The 20,000-nt window shown below is 45.5% G+C and overlaps 1 protein-coding gene across 1 annotated transcript in view; it reads left to right on the forward strand.

Moving 5' to 3' along the window:
• Nucleotides 1-20,000, forward strand: part of ptprt (protein tyrosine phosphatase receptor type T) — a 288,666-nt gene that overhangs the window by 38,627 nt on the left and 230,039 nt on the right. Inside the window, exon 2 of the mRNA XM_070844851.1 lies at nt 4,061-4,186. Coding sequence (XP_070700952.1) covers nt 4,061-4,186 — 126 coding nt within the window. The remainder of the gene's footprint in view (nt 1-4,060; nt 4,187-20,000) is intronic.

Here is a 20,000-nt window from a genome sequence, read left to right on the forward strand (position 1 = left end):
GCTCAGGCTGAAGAATCAGTCCTGAATGCATGAATAGCCGATAAGCTCTTTCCGCGGACGGCAGCAGCAGCAGCAGTGTCAGTGTCACCTCATGGCAGCAGTAGACTGGAACACAAGCACTTCTTTATGTGACTGGGATCGGATTTATTTGCTCATAATACATTTAAAACGAGCAAATACCATCATTCCAGTGACTCTCATTAAAAATATCGAGTGTTCCGTAAAATGTGACAACAATACAATATCAGTGTAGCAAGGGGGGGGGGGCAAGTGATCCTAAAGCTTTTAGTAGTGTTAGTACAAAGGACACACACACATGCAGCACCATTAACAGCCTGTTCTCTGAGAGGTAATCACCGCTGTGCTTATTAGCTCTGGTGAGAATGTTTTTCTGACAGCAAAACAAACGACACAGCGCCAACAGTGAGGACTAGACGTCCCTGTTCTCTCTCTCTGTCCTGTCCGCCTGCTGAGTTGTCCACAGTAGCTGCAGCTGTTTGGGCTGAACGAACCTGTTAAAAGCAGACCTGCAATGACTCAAGTGAAAACAAGTTAGAAGCAGCACGCTGACAGAGAGCCTGGAGAGCTGCTCTGTTGGCAGCATCACAGGTTTGATGGAATATTTCATTGGCTTTGGACCATCAACAGTCTGATTCCTCTCTGCTGAAGCCTGTCTGCTTCTTTAAATATGAGAGAGCACTGACAACAGGGTGAAAGGTTCCACCCAGCCCAGAAGGACCAGGACAGAGACGATGTCTGAAGGACCTCCAAACTGGTTCTGAGCTCTCTTCAGCTTGGATCACTGCTCCTCACTCAGAACTGCTCATGCGTGGGACAAAACCCTGGACATGGATGTGTTACTTGCTGCTGCGCTGCTCAAACATGACACAGTACTTCAGTGATTCTGTATCGTATCACCTGAACCTGTCCCACTGTGTCACATGACCACAACACTCCCTGGAAGACGAGGTTAAGTTCAGAGTTATGGTTACTGTAGTGTGTGTGTGTGTGTGTGTGTGTGTGTGTGTGCATGTGTGCATGTGTGCATGTGTGCATGTTAGTGTGACACCAGAACAAGCAGAATCCCTTCATCTCTGCTAATTAACATTTCTGTAACCAATATGATGAAACATTGATAAGATGCCTTTACACACACACACACACACACACACACACACACACACACACACACACACACACACACACACACACCAGCACACACACAGACAGTCACACACTCACACACACGCTCACACACATTACACAGTCACATACACTGATGCACAAACCCCCACAGCTCATATACACATGCACATACCAACATTAGCACATACATGTGTCAGTCTGCACCACACACACACACACACACACACACACACACACACAAACACACACACACACACACACACACACACACAAACACACACACACACACACACACACACACACACACACACACACACACAAACACACAAACACACACACACACACCAGAGTAGCAGAGTTATGTTTTCATTATGCAAATTTCCTGACACAGAACATGAGTGTGTAATTATGTTTGTGTGTTTGTGTCAATGAGACGCAGAGAAGGGAGGCGTCACACTGATTTTCAAAACTAGATCGAGGGCATCGACACACACACACACACACACACACACACACACACACACACACACACACACACACACACACACACACACACACAGACACACACTCTCACACACACACACACACACACACACACACACACACTCAGCCTCTCCGACGCTCTGAGCCACTCCTCCCTCTCTTCCCTGATCGTGGTCTTAAAATTGCAGATCTGATATTGAATATTGATGCTAGATCCCCCACAGCCCCCCTCGCCTGTTTGTAACTCTATTCTAATGAGATCACTTTGATTTCTTTTCATTTCTAATGAGATCACTGAACAACGAGGGGGCGATAAAGGCTAATTATCTCAGTATTGATTAATTTATAACAGCTATTTTCATATCTGTAAGAAAAATTGTGTTTTTCCCAGTTTCACCCACTGCTGGAGGTTGTTTTTCAAACAGAATACAGAAAGGACTGAGGACTCTTGTCTTTCTTTAATTCTATTTCCTCGTTGATGTAAGTCTTGCTCCAAGAGGCATAATCAGAACTACCCCATACATTCTGCACACTGCACCTTTAATTCTAAACTCAGGTCTTAATCCCGAGGCTCCACAGACTGCCACATCTGTCACGACATCCGAAGCTTCAAACGTTTGACAAAGTTTTAGAGATAAAATAGATAAAATACACGTTGTCAGGTTTAACAGCGACAGTCTGGGTTAACACACATCCACCTGTAAGCAGACACATTTCTCTCCCTGCCCGTCCACACACTAGAAGATTTCTCTGTCCAAACGACGACCACATTGTTAAAGACGTGTAATTAAAGCAGCAGACTCAGACGCTCAGTACTTAACCAACAACAGCCATGATGTCACCGTTCATCTGTCCCCATGAACATGAACGCCACCATGAAAAGCCTGAACTCAGTTTGCTGCCCCACCATGGGACTGATAAAGGAACATCTCATCTCATCTCATCTCATCTCATCTCATCTCATCTCATCTCATCTCATCTCATCTCATCTCATCTCATCTCATCTCATCTCATCTCATCTCATCTCATCTCATCTCATCTCATCTCATCTCATCTCATCTCATCTCATCTCATCTCATCTCATCTCATCTCATCTCATCTCATCTCATCTCATCTCCTCTCCTCTCCTCTCCTCTCCTCTCCTCTTCTCTTCTCAGATATTTCATTCTCCTGCATTTTTGTCCAAATACAGCTTGTAATGTCCTTCATTCCCTCTGGTATTAAGCAGCACCTGAAGTGTGTGTTTGTGTGTTTGTGTGTGTGTGGGGGGGGCGGGGGGGCTCCCACTGAGTCCTCAGGCTTTGGTTTCATTATAATCTACAAGCATGTTAGAGCTGACGCTGGGAAGACGAGACGAGGTCCAAACTGACAGATGTGCTCTCAGGAGATGACGGCAACAAAGAGGCAAATAGAGAAGTGAAAAAAAGTAAGCATTAAGTGATTTCATGAATAAAGCAGCGATGCTCCCCCATTTGGAAGGCTTCAAAACAAATTGAGATGGTTGTGTGTCAAAGCATACGTCTAATTAGGGAAGCGTGGTGATGTGTGCGTGCAGAGCTGGAGGCCAGCAGAGAAGGCTAATGTGGTGGAAAATGTGTCTGAGCCGGGCCATGAAATAACGATGAGACTCTGTGACTTAATCATGTTGACACATAGAGCTTCCTCTTCATCTGCCCCCCCCCATATGAAGCCTCTCTGTCTCTCTTCCTGTTCTGCTGTTCTTTCTCTCACTCTCTCCCCCTCTTCTCTCTCCTCTGCTCTGATGGACTCTGACAGTCTTTCACTTACTCTTTCACTTCATGCCGATAACTTCATCACTGTGATCATTTTAACTCCTTCGACGTTTAAACCTTATTGAAGTGATGAAAGAATTGATTTAAAACATGTGAAGGGTTACAGAATAGAATCACAAATGTGTCTGTAAAGAGCTTCATTATATTTATCATTATTTTATTAGATTTGTTAGAACATTGGGTCATTTATTTAGTCCACCTTTGCCATGTGGAATTCACACCCACGCAGAAGAACCACAGGAGACAAGACCTGCATGCTGGACCTGATGTGCCAACAGCACACAGCTTAGTTGTTGGCCATCTCTTTAGTGACACATTTGATCCTGTCAGCCCGTCTTGTTCGGCCACACGTGTGCACCAGTTGCTCCGACCAGACTGAACGCTTTGTACAGGTTGTAACATGTGAGGCGCACTGACATGAGGCATTCAGGGCGATCCTGCAAAAACATGGAGCGAGAGAGCAGAAAAGCTCGTTACCGGTTATAGTTACAGTTACAAAGAGCTTTCTTTCCATGATTCCTCTTAAACTTTCCCTCCTGTCTGGATAGAGGAGGGCGGCTGATGGATGGATGTGTCACGTTCACCTTATTGAAATGTCCTGGATCAGTGAACATGGGTGTGTGTTTGTCTCTGTCCAGGTGGCTGCACATTTGAGGAGTCCTATAGCAGCTGTGGGTACAGCGTTTCTCTAGGAACCAATGGATTTACCTGGGAACAGGTCAACTCCTGGGAGAAGCCGACCATGGACCCTGCCCTGCCTACAGGTAAGAGCATACATTCACCTGTCTGTGTTTCTCTTCTGTCCTCTCTGTGTTCTACAACCAAGCTGGAGCAGTTCTGTTCTTCATCAAGGCTACAGCAACTAGACTTCTAGGGTTTCTCATGTCCTGTTCTCTAAAACCCTGTTTTAGTGAATGTAGTCTGGTGTGTGTGCTGTTTGTGGTTAAACCAAAAGGATCTTCCAGGTCTCTCTCTGTAGGGATCCTTTCCATGATGCTGTCACACACTTAGAATAACACTCTGAGCCTGTCAGTGGATCAAACAAGCTCTTTTAGTGGACCTACTGTGATCAGGTGCAGTTGTCCCAAAGGATCACGTTGCAGCCATTGCAGCCCGTTTGGTGTCTGCTGGCTGAGGTGATCTACTGGACCAGTTCTGGCTGAGGTGATCTACTGGACCAGTTCCAACACTTCTAGTACCCAGGGGTGAAGGAGTTAACATCATCATTCCTAAAGTGGTATGATAAAAAGTTTTAAACTCTCTTTTTGCATTAGGACAAAAGGTTGAAGTGTTAACTTCTCCTTCTCTTTAGTACTTCATGTCCTCTTCCGTCCATCTGAGTTGGCAGACTGATATAACAGATCGTGGCGTGACCTCAGCTGGGTCTCTATCTCTCCGCCTGTCAAACGCCAAATGGCAATCAGACAGCCCGTCTATCCGTCTCATTCTCTCACATGCTCTCTCTCTTTCACACTTTCTCATTTCACTTATTTGACTGACATCACTGTTTATTGAATTCACAAGCAAATGATTGAAAAGCCAGTCAGAGCCTCCCTCCTCATTTCTCTGGATAAGTCTGCCACAGTGTTTTGACCATGCTGTTGATACCTAACCTTGGCTGGACCGTAGCTCTGCCGACGTTAGGCAGTGATGTTCACAGGAAACGGTCCAGCTGTGATCAAACTGCCACCATGTTTAAAAACGTGGTTTTAAGATGTATTTTGAGCAGCTGAGAGATTCTGTGTTCACACCTGATTCTGTCACGTCTCTCCAGCTGACCACTTCACAACCGTCGTTCAGATTTCATTACTGCCCACGTCACGTCTGCTGCAGGCTCCACACACGGTTACAGCACCAGGGTAAAAGAGGTTACACCAGGCTAAACCAGAGTAAACCAGGGTAAACCAGAGTAAACCAGTGTAAACCAGTGTAAACCAGTGTAAACCAGGGTAAACCAGGGTAAACCAGTGTAAACCAGTGTAAACCAGGGTAAAAGAGGTTACACCAGGTTAGACCAGGGTAAACCAGTATAAACCTTCTACACCTGTAGGAGGTGTAGAAGGTGTAGGAGGTGTAGAAGGTGTAGGAGGCATAGAAGGTGTAGGAGGCGTAGAAGGCGTAGGAGGTGTAGAAGGTGGAGGTGGTGTAGAAGGTGTAGAAGGTGTAAGAGGTGTAGAAGGTGTAGGAGGTGTAGGAGGCGTAGGAGGCGTAGAAGATGGAGGAGGTGTAGAATGTTCAATTTTCAATTCAATTTATTTTGAAGGTGTAGAAGGTGTAGAAGGTGTAGGAGGTGTAGGAGGTGGAGGAGGTGGAGGAGGTGTAGGAGGTGTAGAAGGTAAAGGAGGTGTAGGAGGTGTAGGAGGTGTAGAATGTGTAGGAGGTGTAGAAGGTGTAGGAGGTGTAGGAGGTGTAGAAGGTGTAGGAGGTGTAGAAGGTGTAGGAGGTGTAGGAGGCGTAGGAGGTGTAGAAGGTGGAGGTGGTGTAGAAGGTGTAGAAGGTGTAAGAGGTGTAGAAGGTGTAGGAGGTGTAGGAGGCGTAGGAGGCGTAGAAGATGGAGGAGGTGTAGAATGTTCAATTTTCAATTCAATTTATTTTGAAGGTGTAGAAGGTGTAGAAGGTGTAGGAGGTGGAGGAGGTGGAGGAGGTGTAGGAGGTGTAGAAGGTAAAGGAGGTGTAGGAGGTGTAGGAGGTGTAGAATGTGTAGGAGGTGTAGAAGGTGTAGGAGGTGGAGGAGGTGGAGGAGGTGTAGGAGGTGTAGAAGGTGTAGGAGGTGGAGGAGGTGGAGGAGGTGGAGGAGGTGTAGAAGGTGTAGGAGGTGGAGGAGGTGGAGGAGGTGTAGGAGGTGTAGGAGGTGGAGGAGGTGGAGGAGGAAGAGATCCAGACCTTATCAGGTTCATGTTTTCCTCTGCTGACTGGTAGAACCACTCCTTCACTCCTTCAGACATTAAAGGGACAGTCTGCAGGGTGTCTGTCTGAGCTCTGACTGTGGAGAAGGAGCTCAGACAGACACACTATCCCTTTAAGATCTAAACAGGAAAGTAGACTTTTGTCTTTTGCAGCGTATCATTTGCATATTGCACCCAGTGATCCTGTGACCCCCCCTCTTCGCTCTCAGTCATGTCAGTTATTGCTCTCATGCATCATTATCACCTCTCTCCCTCTCATTGTGTCTGACGTGCTAGATATGGTGGATCTGTCAGCCCCCCCCCCCCCTCTCCAGACCAGATCCTTTATGGAGGATCTGCCACGACTGAGCGGGCAGCGCCGCCTCTCACCCACTATATATGTCTCGTGTCACTTATCTGTCTCATCCGTCGTTGTGGGCGGTGGTTGTCAGGGGCGATAGCCATCATGGCCTATAAGCCCTTCTCATCATAGACAGCTTATGAACAGCACGCTGCCCTGACAGCTGTAGATCTGATAAGGCAGGACAAGAACAAATGGTCTGTCAGTCTCTTTGTCTGTCTCGCGCCTTCAGTCTCTTTTCCCTGACGTTAAGTCTGCTGATGTACTCAGACCTCGGGAGGCTGGATCACAGTGTCAGAGCCCTGTTGTGTCTGTTACACTGACTAATGGGGCTTCTTATTCAGATTTTATGTGAAAAAGTGATAATGTTTTGTACACAGTCCAGTTGTAGCTCACTATTTTAGAAAGAACTGGTAAGTGTTTGTTGTCCCACAGTGATTTCCTCTGTTGGACCGAATATTGTTCCACTGAGTCACGTTCTGTCTCTTAAAAGTCAAATACATGAGTTTATTCTTAGCCTGAACATGTCGTGATCTGATTCCATCACTCTATATAGATATATATAGATATATGTGACGGTGATAACAGCCTGTAATACCCCCTGCTGGCTGCCAGTGTACGTTTATATGCCCTCTGTCAGAGACACAACAGCTCATCTAATCTGCAGCTCAGAGGTTTGGGTCACCACAAATGTGACATTCACTGACCACGTGGAGAAAACACTGCAGTGTTCACAATCTACTGTGAATGTCCCTTTAAGAGAGATTTACCAGGAAAACAAGCTTTTCTGTAATAGTCTGCTATAAAAACCTAAAAAAGTTTCATGTGAGAGGATAAAATATCATCTGTGCTTCACTTCAAGCTGCATGTTTGCTCCTCTAACGAGACGCCGGAGTTCAGCATGTCCGCATGTTTGCAGGCAAATAAGTCTAACTGACTTTAGTGGCTTTGCTTCCATCATCGACACAGTTATCATACGATCCTCTCCCTCGCCTCACCTCCATAATATTGACGTGGCCGATACGCTTGTCACACTCGACAGCTTGTAGATCTGACAAGATTGGATTGGCACCATCGCTCCCTCCATCTCTCTCTCTTCACCTCCATTTAGACGTCGTTGTCATAAAGTCCATAGTCCCGCTGCAGTATAGATCTCACGGTTAGACGTGATTGGATTGGAACGAGCTCTTTGTTAACTCCCTCTCTCATCGTCTCACAGAAAGATAAGATGAGATAATCTACACAGTTCATAGCTGAGGTGTTTTCCTGTCGGTCACACGGACATATTCATTCTTCAGGGTTCATAAACCGAATGCTGAAACCTGTTTCACAGCAGTACTTCTTTGTCTTAAAGTATCACGGTGAGAGTCTCTGACTTTAGCGGGGGAATGGCTCCCCCTCCGAACACCCGTCCTTGCAGTTGAGAGGAGTTGATCTCCCAGGAAAAGTGTGTGAGGCTGTAGACTGCTGCTGCTGCACGTTCCCCTCTTCCTTTGTTCTCCAGCCGGCTCTAAGTCTAAGTCTGTTCACCTTTGAATGTTTTTGCTCTCATTAGAGTGGTGCAGCGTCCTTCACCACTCAAACATAAATCAAATTTAATGTCATTTGTGGCAACAGAGGCTCCAAACTATAAAAACACAAACATGCCAATGGACCCCAACGAATATGTAGGAAATGGAATAAGATGCACACACACACACACACACACACACACACACACACACACACACACACACACACACACACACACACACACACACAGTGCTGGTGGCAGCGTGTCATCATCATGATGTGACTTCATATGTTTCCTGTAATGTGGGCTGAAGGTTGTGTGTGTGAGATTATACAGAGAGCTGAGAATGGAAATGGTAAAAATGGAATATGTTAAGAAGTTATTGCTTTCCACCATAAGTGAATACATTTTTCTGTTTATTGGCTTTTTATATGGTGATATTCAGATGCTAAGCTTGCCTGACACACACTCATGCACCCCTGGTCTTGTATTCTGAGCTCAGATCTGGCCAGCATTTCTCAAAATAACAATAAACATGAGTTAGAAAAAAAAGCCACCGCAGTAAATTTACTTTACTATCAAATTTTCACAAACCTGCAAGTTTCCAAAAGAAAAGAGAGATTTTTCATCTTCTTCTACGCTCCCTGCCTGGTCGTACACACACGCTCACATCTCGTACCTCTTATTACCTTCAAACCCCAGGCTGAGCAAGACAAACTCACACAAGCAGCAAACATCAGACATCAAAGCCGGTCGATGTTTTCAGCACCCATCAACAAGACCACAATCTGAGACGTGAAAAATGATCAGAGAGAGAGAGAGGGGTGGGTTAGAGCGAGGAGGTGGAGATGGAGAGAGACAGAGAAGGAGAGAGAGAGTTTGAGGATGATGGAGAAAATGTAATAATACACGAAAAAGCAGACAAAAATCACCATCTGTATACTTAAGCATCATCAGCATATGAAAGCCTAATCAAAGAAAAGTGTGTGTTTGATTTGAGTGTGTGTGTGTGTGTGTGTGTGTGTGTGTGTGTGTGTGTGTGTGTGTGTGTGTGTGTGTGAGTGTGTGTGTGTGTGTGTGTGTGTGTGTGTGTGCGTGGCTCTATTTGTCACATACATGTTGTGCAAGTGTTTGTACTTGTGTGTCTGCGTATGCGCTTTAATACACCATCAAATAAAATGAGAGACTGGAGGGGAATGTCTCACTCTCACAGAAAGAATGAGGAGAAGATGGGGTTGACCGACAGCGACAAAAGTAAGAGGTAAAAGATTTTCACACAATTAGAGGAATTTTGAGGTTTTCCTTTGATTAAGAGAGAGAACGGCTGATGGCGCTCGGCAGGAGGCTCAGGAAGACTGAGAGCTCGTCTTTACTCACAGCAGAACACAAAGACAGACTTCACAGAGCCATGTAAATGGAAAAAGTCACAAAAGAGACTGACAAAGGCAGACAGACAAGTATCCAGGAAGGTGGAGGAGGGAGACTCTGTGAAACTGTGAAAGAAGCCGAAAGAAGGAAAACTCACACAGACACACACAAAGAGTTTGAAGGCTCTTTGTTACGAGCCCGTCCGTCGAAAGGCATCGTCCAGGCCGGACATGTGGAAAACACGTCTTAAAAGTTTGCTGTAGTGTAATTTAGTATAATATAGATCAATGGGACGGCTCCCCAGGAGCTGGTGTGACTGTAATGATGCAGCAGGGATCCAGTGGGAGCATCAAGGTGACCGGAGTAACCGTTGAACCGTAGACAGCTGACCAGAGTCAGCCCCTAGCATGCCGACATCTAAACACACAGCTTTAGTCTTGGCAGGTGGAAATAGAGACGTCTGGTTGGGTCTTATCAGTCACCTTTCCTGATTGGCCGTGTCTCTATCACATGACCTGTTTCCAGAAGAAAACAGACAACATTTAGAATTGAAGATGCGTCGGTGTGGATGTAGTCTCAGTGGTAGAGGACCTTCAGCAGGCCTCCTGAAAACTGTATTGTTTCAGTGTTGTGCTGTGACTGTGAACACTTAGAGACAAAAACAAAGAGATGAGGAGACGGAGGGGCTCAGGTGGGATGGACACAACCAGCACTCTGTCACAGAGGACCAGTGATCAAAAGGCTCCGGTCCTCTTTTACAAAAGCTCCCATCACTTCAGACGCTGAGTGTGTGTCCGGTCTTTACTTCCTGTGTGTGTGCACCTCCTCCTGTTGGCGTCCCTCTGGTTCTGCTTCATGTATTTCTTTGGTTGATATAGTCTAGGTGAATGTGTTATTGTTCTATGTGTTGAGAACCAGTAAAAGCAGCAGAACGGCCTCTTTAGAGGTTCGAGCAGCGACAGACGGTCTCTGTGTGCCTCTCTGAGAATTAGACGGAGTAGATGAAGATTTAATGATCCCTGAAGGAAAACTGAGCTGTCGCAGCGGAGACAAGGAAACAGATGAGAGCAGAATATAAAAAGAGTGTTCAGGATAATATGTAGAGCAATTACATGAGAAGAAAACACAGATAGAGATAAAAAAGGTCCTCGCTGACACAGTTTATATACTGTAAATTATATTAGACTGTGATAGGAGGTAACATATCTGTAGAAATGTGTCCATGTTTAAGACTAGAGTCCACATTTAAACACTCAAACATCCAAATGTTTGTCATTGGTTCAACATTTCATTGGCAGTAAGATGCTGTTTATCCTAAGGCTCCTAAAGACTGTGCAAAATTTACGACCCATTTCCCGTTTGGTGGCTGCTGGCTGAGGTGATCCAACACTTTTACTACCTACCAGTCCTTGATATGTTATATGATGTGGACAGAGAGGACCAGGGGGAGAAACACTGAGCCCTTTACATGATGTCCAACTCTTCCAAATAGTTCTTACAGTTGTAACAAGACTCACAGTCGAAGAGTAACAAGGTCACGTTCTGTGTAACTCCAGAATAATAATGGTTGGATTGAACTGAATGGATGCAAAACTGATATGTGGCTGTAAAAACACTCAGAGTGCTGCTAAGAACAGACAGTAACACTGACCACAGTCAGTGGGTCACAGACCGGTGCAGTTAGCAGTCTGAACTTCTGTGAGGCAAAGTGATTCTGTCAGATTTGAGTGATGAAGACCCTGAGTTTGGACCTTCTTCCTGGCTCTCTGCAATCTGTCTGCTCCTGTTCTCTAAAATCCCTGTTTTAGTGAATGTAGTCTGGTGTGTGTGCTGTTTGTGGTTAAACCAAAAGGATCTTCCAGGTCTCTCTCTGTAGGGATCCTTTCCATGATGCTGTCACACACTTAGAATAACACTCTGAGCCTGTCAGTGGATCAAACAAGCTCTTTTAGTGGACCTACTGTGATCAGGTGCAGTTGTCCCAAAGGATCACGTTGCAGCCATTGCAGCCCGTTTGGTGTCTGCTGGCTGAGGTGATCTACTGGACCAGTTCTGGCTGAGGTGATCTACTGGACCAGTTCTGGCTGAGGTGATCTACTGGACCAGTTCCAACACTTTTACTACCTACCAGTCTTTTAGGAGTATGTACAACTATAGTCCCATTTAATTATGCCAAAGCTCTCCTTCAGTAGCAGCCAGCCAGTCTTGGGGGGCACTAATATTAACCAAGTGGAGGTTTGATGAGTCTCTGCCACCCTACAGCTGTCACCCTAAATCACTCTCAGCCTTGTCAGTGTTCTCATACATCATCATGTATCATCCTTTCTTCTCCGTCCCAGCTGCTACCTCCATTCTGTTTTTAAGTAATGCATTTGAGACCAGGCAGTCTTTATTGAGTCTTTTTTGTTTTGTCCTTAGTTTTACTCTTCTTTCTGCTTAAATCCCCCTTTTCCTTCAGCGTTTTACAGATTTGTGAAAGCTTGACAGCCAAATGAAGTATACAGCTTTTTTCCTCCTCCTTGAGGTTTTAGGTTATTTTAAAGAAAGCTAGCCAGAGCTCAGCTAACAATGCCAGAGGTGTGCACGAGTGTGTGAGTGTGTGAGTGTGTGTTTGTCATTTGCAGAGTTGATGTTTGCACTGACTGACAATCCAGGACCCAAACCGTGTTGCAGAAAGCCTTACAGCGCTGCCTGTCTTCGCTCTTTTCTTTCATGACTTTTATTCTTTCATTTGTTTGCCTTCCCTCTCTCTCTCTCTCTCTCTCTCTCTCTCCGCACCTTCGTTCTTGCAGACATTCATTCCTCCTGAGGCGTCTTTGTCCTAAATTTGCCTCTCAGTTTCCATCGATGTTATTTTTTTAGATTTGACAGCTTGACAGTAAAGTAATGTTTGAACTGTGGTGAACGTCTCAAGTTGTATTTTGACATTTTTCTCGTATCTGTGTGTGTTTTCATCTGACTGTGTGTGTGTGTCTGCTAGTCAGTGCTGCCTCTTATTTTTCCTTGGAGAGGTTGAAAACAAATCAGTACTAATCAGAGTGCCTCAGCATTCAGTTGTGACACACACACACACACCCTACCATGTCTTATTCAAAGCTGCCATCAGTAATAGACTTCTGAATTATAGTGTGTCACAGCCGTATTGCATTAGTCATGTGTGTGTGTGGTTGTGTGTGGTTGTGTGTGGTTGTGTGTGTGGTTGTGTGTGGTTGTGTGTGTGTGTGTGTGTGTGTGTGTGAAGTGGCTGCTGATAGGTACAGAGGTTAAATATCCCGTCCTCGTTTTTGGTCACTGCTGGTGATTCGAGGGCCCTTGTTGAGGCCGACTTGATTGCGTTTGTGATTTGTGGGCGGGCAGGCAGCGGCGAGGTAGGGCTGCAGAAATGACAAACGGCGTGAAGCGATAATAACACGCTAACAGGGTGACAGACAGCCGCTGTGTAAATACCTACGGTTTCTCCTCTGTTAACTGAGAGAGAGCTGCTAGTGTTTATCGTCTCTGAGAAAACTCCAAACTGGCCCAAACAGTTTGTTCAGGCTGAAATAAAGATCTGTTGTTTTGTTTTAGTCAAATGTGTTTTGAAAGAAAATAAAATGAAAATAAAAATGAAAGCTCAAAGAGAACAAGAAACACATTAAGCCCATAGCACCCATAGTCATATATATATATATATATATATATTTATTATATGATTACAAATACACAGACAGAAATACACACATACATGTACATAGCAGTACGTAAACATGTGAAATGAAGCTCCATCAATAAGCTGGAAAAGGACCGAGTGTTGATGTTACTGGAGAAGTTGACTGGTTGTTCCATGATGATCACAGCTGGAGGTCACGGTTTAGTGAGTAATGAGTGTTGAGTACTCCCACTACTCCTGCAGTGTGGTACTCTGGCAGTGTGGTACTCTGACAGTGTGGTACTCTGACAGTGTGCAGTGTGGTACTCTGACAGTGTGGTACTCTGACAGTGTGGTACTCTAGCAGTGTGCAGTGTGGTACTCTGACAGTGTGCAGTGTAGTACTCTGACAGTGTGGTACTCTGACAGTGTGGTACTGTGGCAGTGTGGTACTTTGACAGTGTGGTACTCTGACAGTGTGGTACTGTGGCAGTGTGCAGTGTGCAGTGTGGTACTGTGACAGTGTGGTACTCTGACAGTGTGGTACTCTGGCAGTGTGCAGTGTGGTACTCTGACAGTGTGGTACTGTGGCAGTGTGGTACTTTGACAGTGTGGTACTGTGGCAGTGTGCAGTGTGGTACTCTGACAGTGTGGTACTGTGGCAGTGTGGTACTGTGACAGTGTGGTACTCTGACAGTGTGGTTCTGTGGCAGTGTGCAGTGTGGTACTCTGACAGTGTGGTACTGTGGCAGTGTGGTACTTTGACAGTGTGGTACTGTGGCAGTGTGCAGTGTGGTACTCTGACAGTGTGGTACTGTGGCAGTGTGGTACTTTGACAGTGTGGTACTCTGGCAGTGTGCAGTGTGGTACTCTGACAGTGTGGTACTGTGGCAGTGTGGTACTGTGGCAGTGTGCAGTGTGCAGTGGGCCAACACACTCTGTGAGCGTCATCCTTCCATAAGTCTGCACGCCAAGTGGCTCCATTCATGACAGGCAGAAGACTGAACGGCTTCATTAAGGAAGCTAAAGCCTTCAGCAAAGTAACCTCAATTATAACATTAACAAGAATAATAAAATAGAAATGCAAACACGGTCTCTCGTGAGTGTCTGATGCTTGTTTGTGCATGTTGAAAAAGGATTAGGGCGAGAGACGGCGACAAGGGGGGCAATTATCTTTATGTTGATCAAGTCTGAATTCTTATTTGAAGTCATCAGAGGTGAGTGTGAGTTTAACAGTGATATTAATATTTGTCTTTAGGACAAGAAACATAGATGTGATTAAGAGAGCGCCACATTTCTTCTGGTTTGGTCACCTTAACCCTTGTATGGTGTTCGGGTTTGTGGACACGATTTCATCCGTTTTCATGTTCTTTATCAAAAGAAAAATGTTGTGTTGGATCCAAACTTACCCTTTAAAACACCAAAGGCACAAATTGAAAGCATTCACCAGTCAAACCATCCACATCCATCACATCTCGAGGAACTCTGTCTGGGTTCACTTTTGTAATTCCAAGGACATTTTGGCTGCATTCACCTTCTCTTTCATTTTCAAATGTGTGCTTTAGGTAATTGGGTAACACAGTTTAAAACTAGTCTGGTCGACTCGGTTTGCTCCTTAGATGTAAAGTCTTCACATGTTAGTAATGTATTTGGTGAATAAAATGTCATCTCATGAGAAAAGTGCTGTGCAAACTTTTGCTGGCTAAATAACGGCACGTAAACGTCTTAAATTTCAAACGGCACCTTCACAGCTCCCGTTGATGCGGCGCTCTGAGTGCTGTGAGGAGCTGTCAGTCTTCCAGAGTGAAGCCATTACAGCAGAGTTATACATCCACAGAGGGAGTGTGAGATGGAGATGGATGGATTACCTGAGTGGTAAAATCCTTTTGTAACTGCGACTGGAGCAGATAGAGCTGTCAGCAGCAGATGCAGCAGGAGATAAGAGAAACAGGATGAAGGGAAGTAAAAGGATGAGAAGACGAGTGAGCGAGGGGGAGAGGAAGAGGAGGATAATTGCTATATATAGGAAGAGCAGGTACGTCATGGAAACACAGGTGATGGAGATTTATTCCCAGCAGTCAGGTATATCAGTGGGATGTGTGTGAAGTTTAGGAGATGGTTTCCAGAACAGAAAATCAGAAAGTGAAATAGATTCTCAAGAGACAATGAGGATTTTAGAAATGGGTCATTTAACCAGATCTTCTCCAGCTTGATTTACACTTTGTTTGATTCAGCTATTCTTAGATATGAAGCCCTACATCTAAAAACTAATTTTACCTCACAGAACATGTGTGTTGCTGGTCTACCGCTGCAGTGATCAGCTTGTATTTCTGTCTTACTGTATAACTTAAAGGGTTAGTTCACATCCAACACGACATCTGTATAACACACAGTAACACACACACTCTGACTGATGGAGGCAGCAGCTCCTAAATCCCTGTTTTAGTGAATGTAGTCTGGTGTGTGTGCTGTTTGTGGTTAAACCAAAAGAATCTTCCAGGTCTCTCTCTGTAGGGATCCTTTCCATGATGCTGTCACACACTTAGAATAACACTCTGAGCCTGTCAGTGGATCAAACAAGCTCTTTTAGTGGACCTACTGTGATCAGGTGCAGTTGTCCCCAAAGCTTGCATCAGGACCGTCTCCCCATCAGTAAACAGTGACCCAGTCTCCTTCCACCGCTCCAAGGTGGCTGAATACACGTCTTTCATAGCTCGTCTTCATTCCACAGACTGTTTGGACGGTCTGGTGACATCTGTGGATCATTTATGGAGAAGATCAGACTGACTTCAGATGTGGTTCCTAAAAACCAGGCACACACATGATAAATAATAATAGTAATAATAGTAATACATTTTATTTATAGGCGCCTTTCAGGACACTCAAGGTCACCGTACAAAATAATAAATAAAGTGTAAAACATGGACAAACAAGTAATACAAAGCAACTGAATGGAAAATGATGTGACGCTAAACTAAACAAAAAGGTGGATGTTAAGAGGGTTTTACACACACACACACACACACACACACACACACACACACACACACACACACTATACACAAACACTATATACACACACACACACACACACACACACACACACACACACACACACACACTATACACAAACACTATATACACACACACACACACACACACTCTACAAACATGGTGCACATGAAGGCTCCTATCTGTGTTGAGTTTCTTCAAATAGAACCAAACACACACACACACACACACAATTTATCAGGGGGAGCAATAAATGCCCATTTTTAAGACCAAGTCACCATATAAAAGCCTTGAATCACAGAAGTAATGGGTCCCTGTGGGCCAGTGATAACTCTCTCTGTTTATGTGTGTGTGTGTGTGTGTGTGTGTGTGTGTGTGTGTGTGTGTGTGTGTGTGAAAGCGAGAGAGAGAGAAACACTGAGAAAGGCAGCAGTGTCTGAAAATGACAGACAACCTGGAAGAAAAGAGGCTGATAACCACACGGAGAGAGAGAGCAGCACGGCGGCATCATTGACAGCCTCTGTTTCATTTTCCATCTCTGCCAGCTCCGTCTAATCTGAGTCCCTGATGTGCTTCTTTCTTCATTTGCAGTTAGCGCTTCGATTACATACCCCACGCCCGGCCGCGGGCTCCATATTGCCCCGCATGTGTGTCTTTACCAGGCAGCGTCGATGGCGTGTTATAAAAATAGTGGTAATATTCCCTGAGTGATTTTCTCCTTGAGGCGAACAGAGAAGAAATGAGCTCTTATAGGAAAATAGGTGTACATGTGTGACACAGGGAGAGAGGAGAGGACGCCATCATCCCACTTTGAAACTAATCTTCGTGTGCAGTGGTCGCAGTGATCCCAAAAGATCCCGAAACACCTCCGGCCGACTGCAGCTTCCAGGGAGCGACATTATGGGATGCTGCTTTATTAATTTCCTTTGAATTACAGAACCTCGCTTCAAACTCAAGACAGAAGAGCTTTATTGGCTCTGCTGTTTCACACATGAACTGGTGTAAAGCTCTTTAGCTCGGTTACACACAGACTGTGTAAAGACAGATAAATATAGAGATGAAATAAAGAGACGGAGAGGTCTGTTTATAGAGCAGTTAGTATAAAAACAGAATATGTGGTATATGTGTATATATCTATCCTATAAATATAAGAATATGAAACAGCCAAACATCAGAAAGACAGAATGAAAATGATAAAAGGTGCTTTCAGACTCTGTGCTCTTATTTTGGCGAGGAGGTGTTCAGTCACTGTTGGCCACTCCGGAGCAGCTCAGCTCAGCATATTTAGAAGAGCTCGCTGATACTTCAGGAATCGTTATGGAGGGAGTGCTCGCTGTACATTATCCTGCTTATTACACAGCTCCATACAAAGGAAATCATAACATTGACTTCAAAATGATTTTTATGAGCAGCCTCCTGAACCAGGAAGGACAGATGCTAGCTGCTGTAGCAGCTCTGCTCACTTTGAAATAAGGATGTTCAGCTTAGTGTGCACTGACCGGAGGACGCCTGCGTCAGCTCACATCTGGTGTTCCTCTGTCACATGTAGAGTTCTCTCTCTCTCTCTTTGTTTTCTAAAAGCAAACGTACAGGGGAATAGTTTACAGGAGAATTAGATATGTAGATATAGAAATATAGTTTATTATATGTAGGTAGCATATAGGTATAACAACCTCACAAGGAAGCTGAAACCTCTGGAAGGACCTTTTTCAGCTGTTCTCTCCATCCAGAGACAACAACTACTTCCCACTGTACTAAGAACCTACCTGAGACTGAATCAGTGAAGGCGCTCTGGACGTTCTGTAGAAAAGGTTTAGACAAAGATAACTGCAGGAGTCAGAGCCTGATTCCAGAAATCTGCTGTTAGAAACAAATGGTGCATGAAATCTCTGTCAATACTTCAAAACCACACATAGTTCTATCACTAACAAGCTTCCATGAGCAGATCAGCCCTCAGATGACTCAACTTTGTGAAATGCAGCTTGTCATGAGTGCAGCGTTTACTAAAGGCCTCAAACAGTTCTAGTGACGATGCACAGCGGAGGGTAATGCACACAGTGTCAGAGCCGCTGCAGCAGCTTGATGTGAACAAGGAGATCTGTAGGGGGAGTGAAATGGTAAACAGGCCACCACACAGGCCACCAAACAGGCCACCACACAGGCCACCACACAGGCCACCACACAGGCCACCAAACAGGCCACCACACAGGCCACCACACAGGCCACCACACAGGCCACCACACAGGCCACCACACAGGCCACCAAACAGGCCACCACACAGGCCACCACACAGGCCACCACACAGGCCACCAAACAGGCCACCACACAGGCCACCACACAGGCCACCACACAGGCCACCACACAGGCCACCAAACAGGCCACCACACAGGCCACCACACAGGCCACCACACAGGCCACCAAACAGGCCACCACACAGGCCACCACACAGGCCACCACACAGGCCACCACACAGGCCACCAAACAGGCCACCACACAGGCCACCACACAGGCCACCAAACAGGCCACCAAACAGGCCACCACACAGGCTGCAACGTGATCCTTTGGGACAACTGCACCTGATCACAGTAGGTCCACTAAAAGAGCTTGTTTGATCCACTGACAGGCTCAGAGTGTTATTCTAAGTGTGTGACAGCATCATGGAAAGGATCCCTACAGAGAGAGACCTGGAAGATCCTTTTGGTTTAACCACAAACAGCACACACACCAGACTACATTCACTAAAACAGGGATTTTAGAGAACAGGACATGAGTCCAGTCACTTTGTCAGTTTGGATCTGAACTCTTTAAAACATTAAAGTTAGACATTAATGCAAACAAACTCAGAGACTGAAGCAGCAGCAGAGCAGCTTCTGTGTTCTTCAAGGTAAAATAGCTGTTGTCATTAGTTCCACCTGCAGAAACAAGCTTCATAGGATGTCACTTAGATACGAGTGGCCTTTGAATGGAAGTGAGGATGTTATCAGTATTATGTTTATGAGGTGAATAAGTCCTCTCTTATAGACTAAATATCAGCTCCAGGTTCTGTCCTTCACCTGCTCCTGCTAACAATGACGAACTACTGACCCCCCCTTCAGTCAGCCCCCGTGCCGAACGATTCTAAACTAATAATGACAGTGAAGTATTTAACACTAACATTTAATCTGCCCGCCGGCGTGCCGGGGGGTTCGGAGCCTGTGGGGCTGGAAGACAGAGAAACATATTACCCAGAGGCCTCGCTCACAGGTCTCACCACGTGTCGCTGCTGTAACCTGGGATCATAACCAGACATCATGACTGGGTGAACTGGGTGAACTGGGTGAACTGGGTGAACTGGGTGAACTGGGTGAACCCAGAGAGTGAAGGTGGTGGAGGTCTGACTGACACACCTGCAGCCAGGTTACTTCAGAGAGCCTCTGTGCTGTCAGCTCCTCCTGTCTCACTCCTTCAGTCTGTCTCTCTCTCCTTCAGCCTGTCTCACTCTCCTTCAGTCTGTCTCTCTCTCCTTCAGTCTGTCTCTCTCTCCTTCATCTGTCTCTCTCTCCTTCATCTGTCTCTCTCTCCTTCATCTGTCTCACTCTCCTTCAGTCTGTCTCTCTCTCCTTCATCTGTCTCACTCTCCTTCAGTCTGTCTCTCTCTCCTTCAGCCTGTCTCACTCCTTCAGTCTGTCTCTCTCTCCTTCATCTGTCTCTCTCTCCTTCAGCCTGTCTCACTCCTTCAGTCTGTCTCTCTCTCCTTCAGCCTGTCTCACTCTCCTTCAGCCTGTCTCTCTCTCCTTCAGCCTGTCTCTCTCTCCTTCAGCCTGTCTCTCTC

The sequence above is a fragment of the Pempheris klunzingeri genome, chromosome 2, assembly GCF_042242105.1.
Source record: "Pempheris klunzingeri isolate RE-2024b chromosome 2, fPemKlu1.hap1, whole genome shotgun sequence".
Taxonomy (NCBI): domain Eukaryota; kingdom Metazoa; phylum Chordata; class Actinopteri; order Acropomatiformes; family Pempheridae; genus Pempheris; species Pempheris klunzingeri.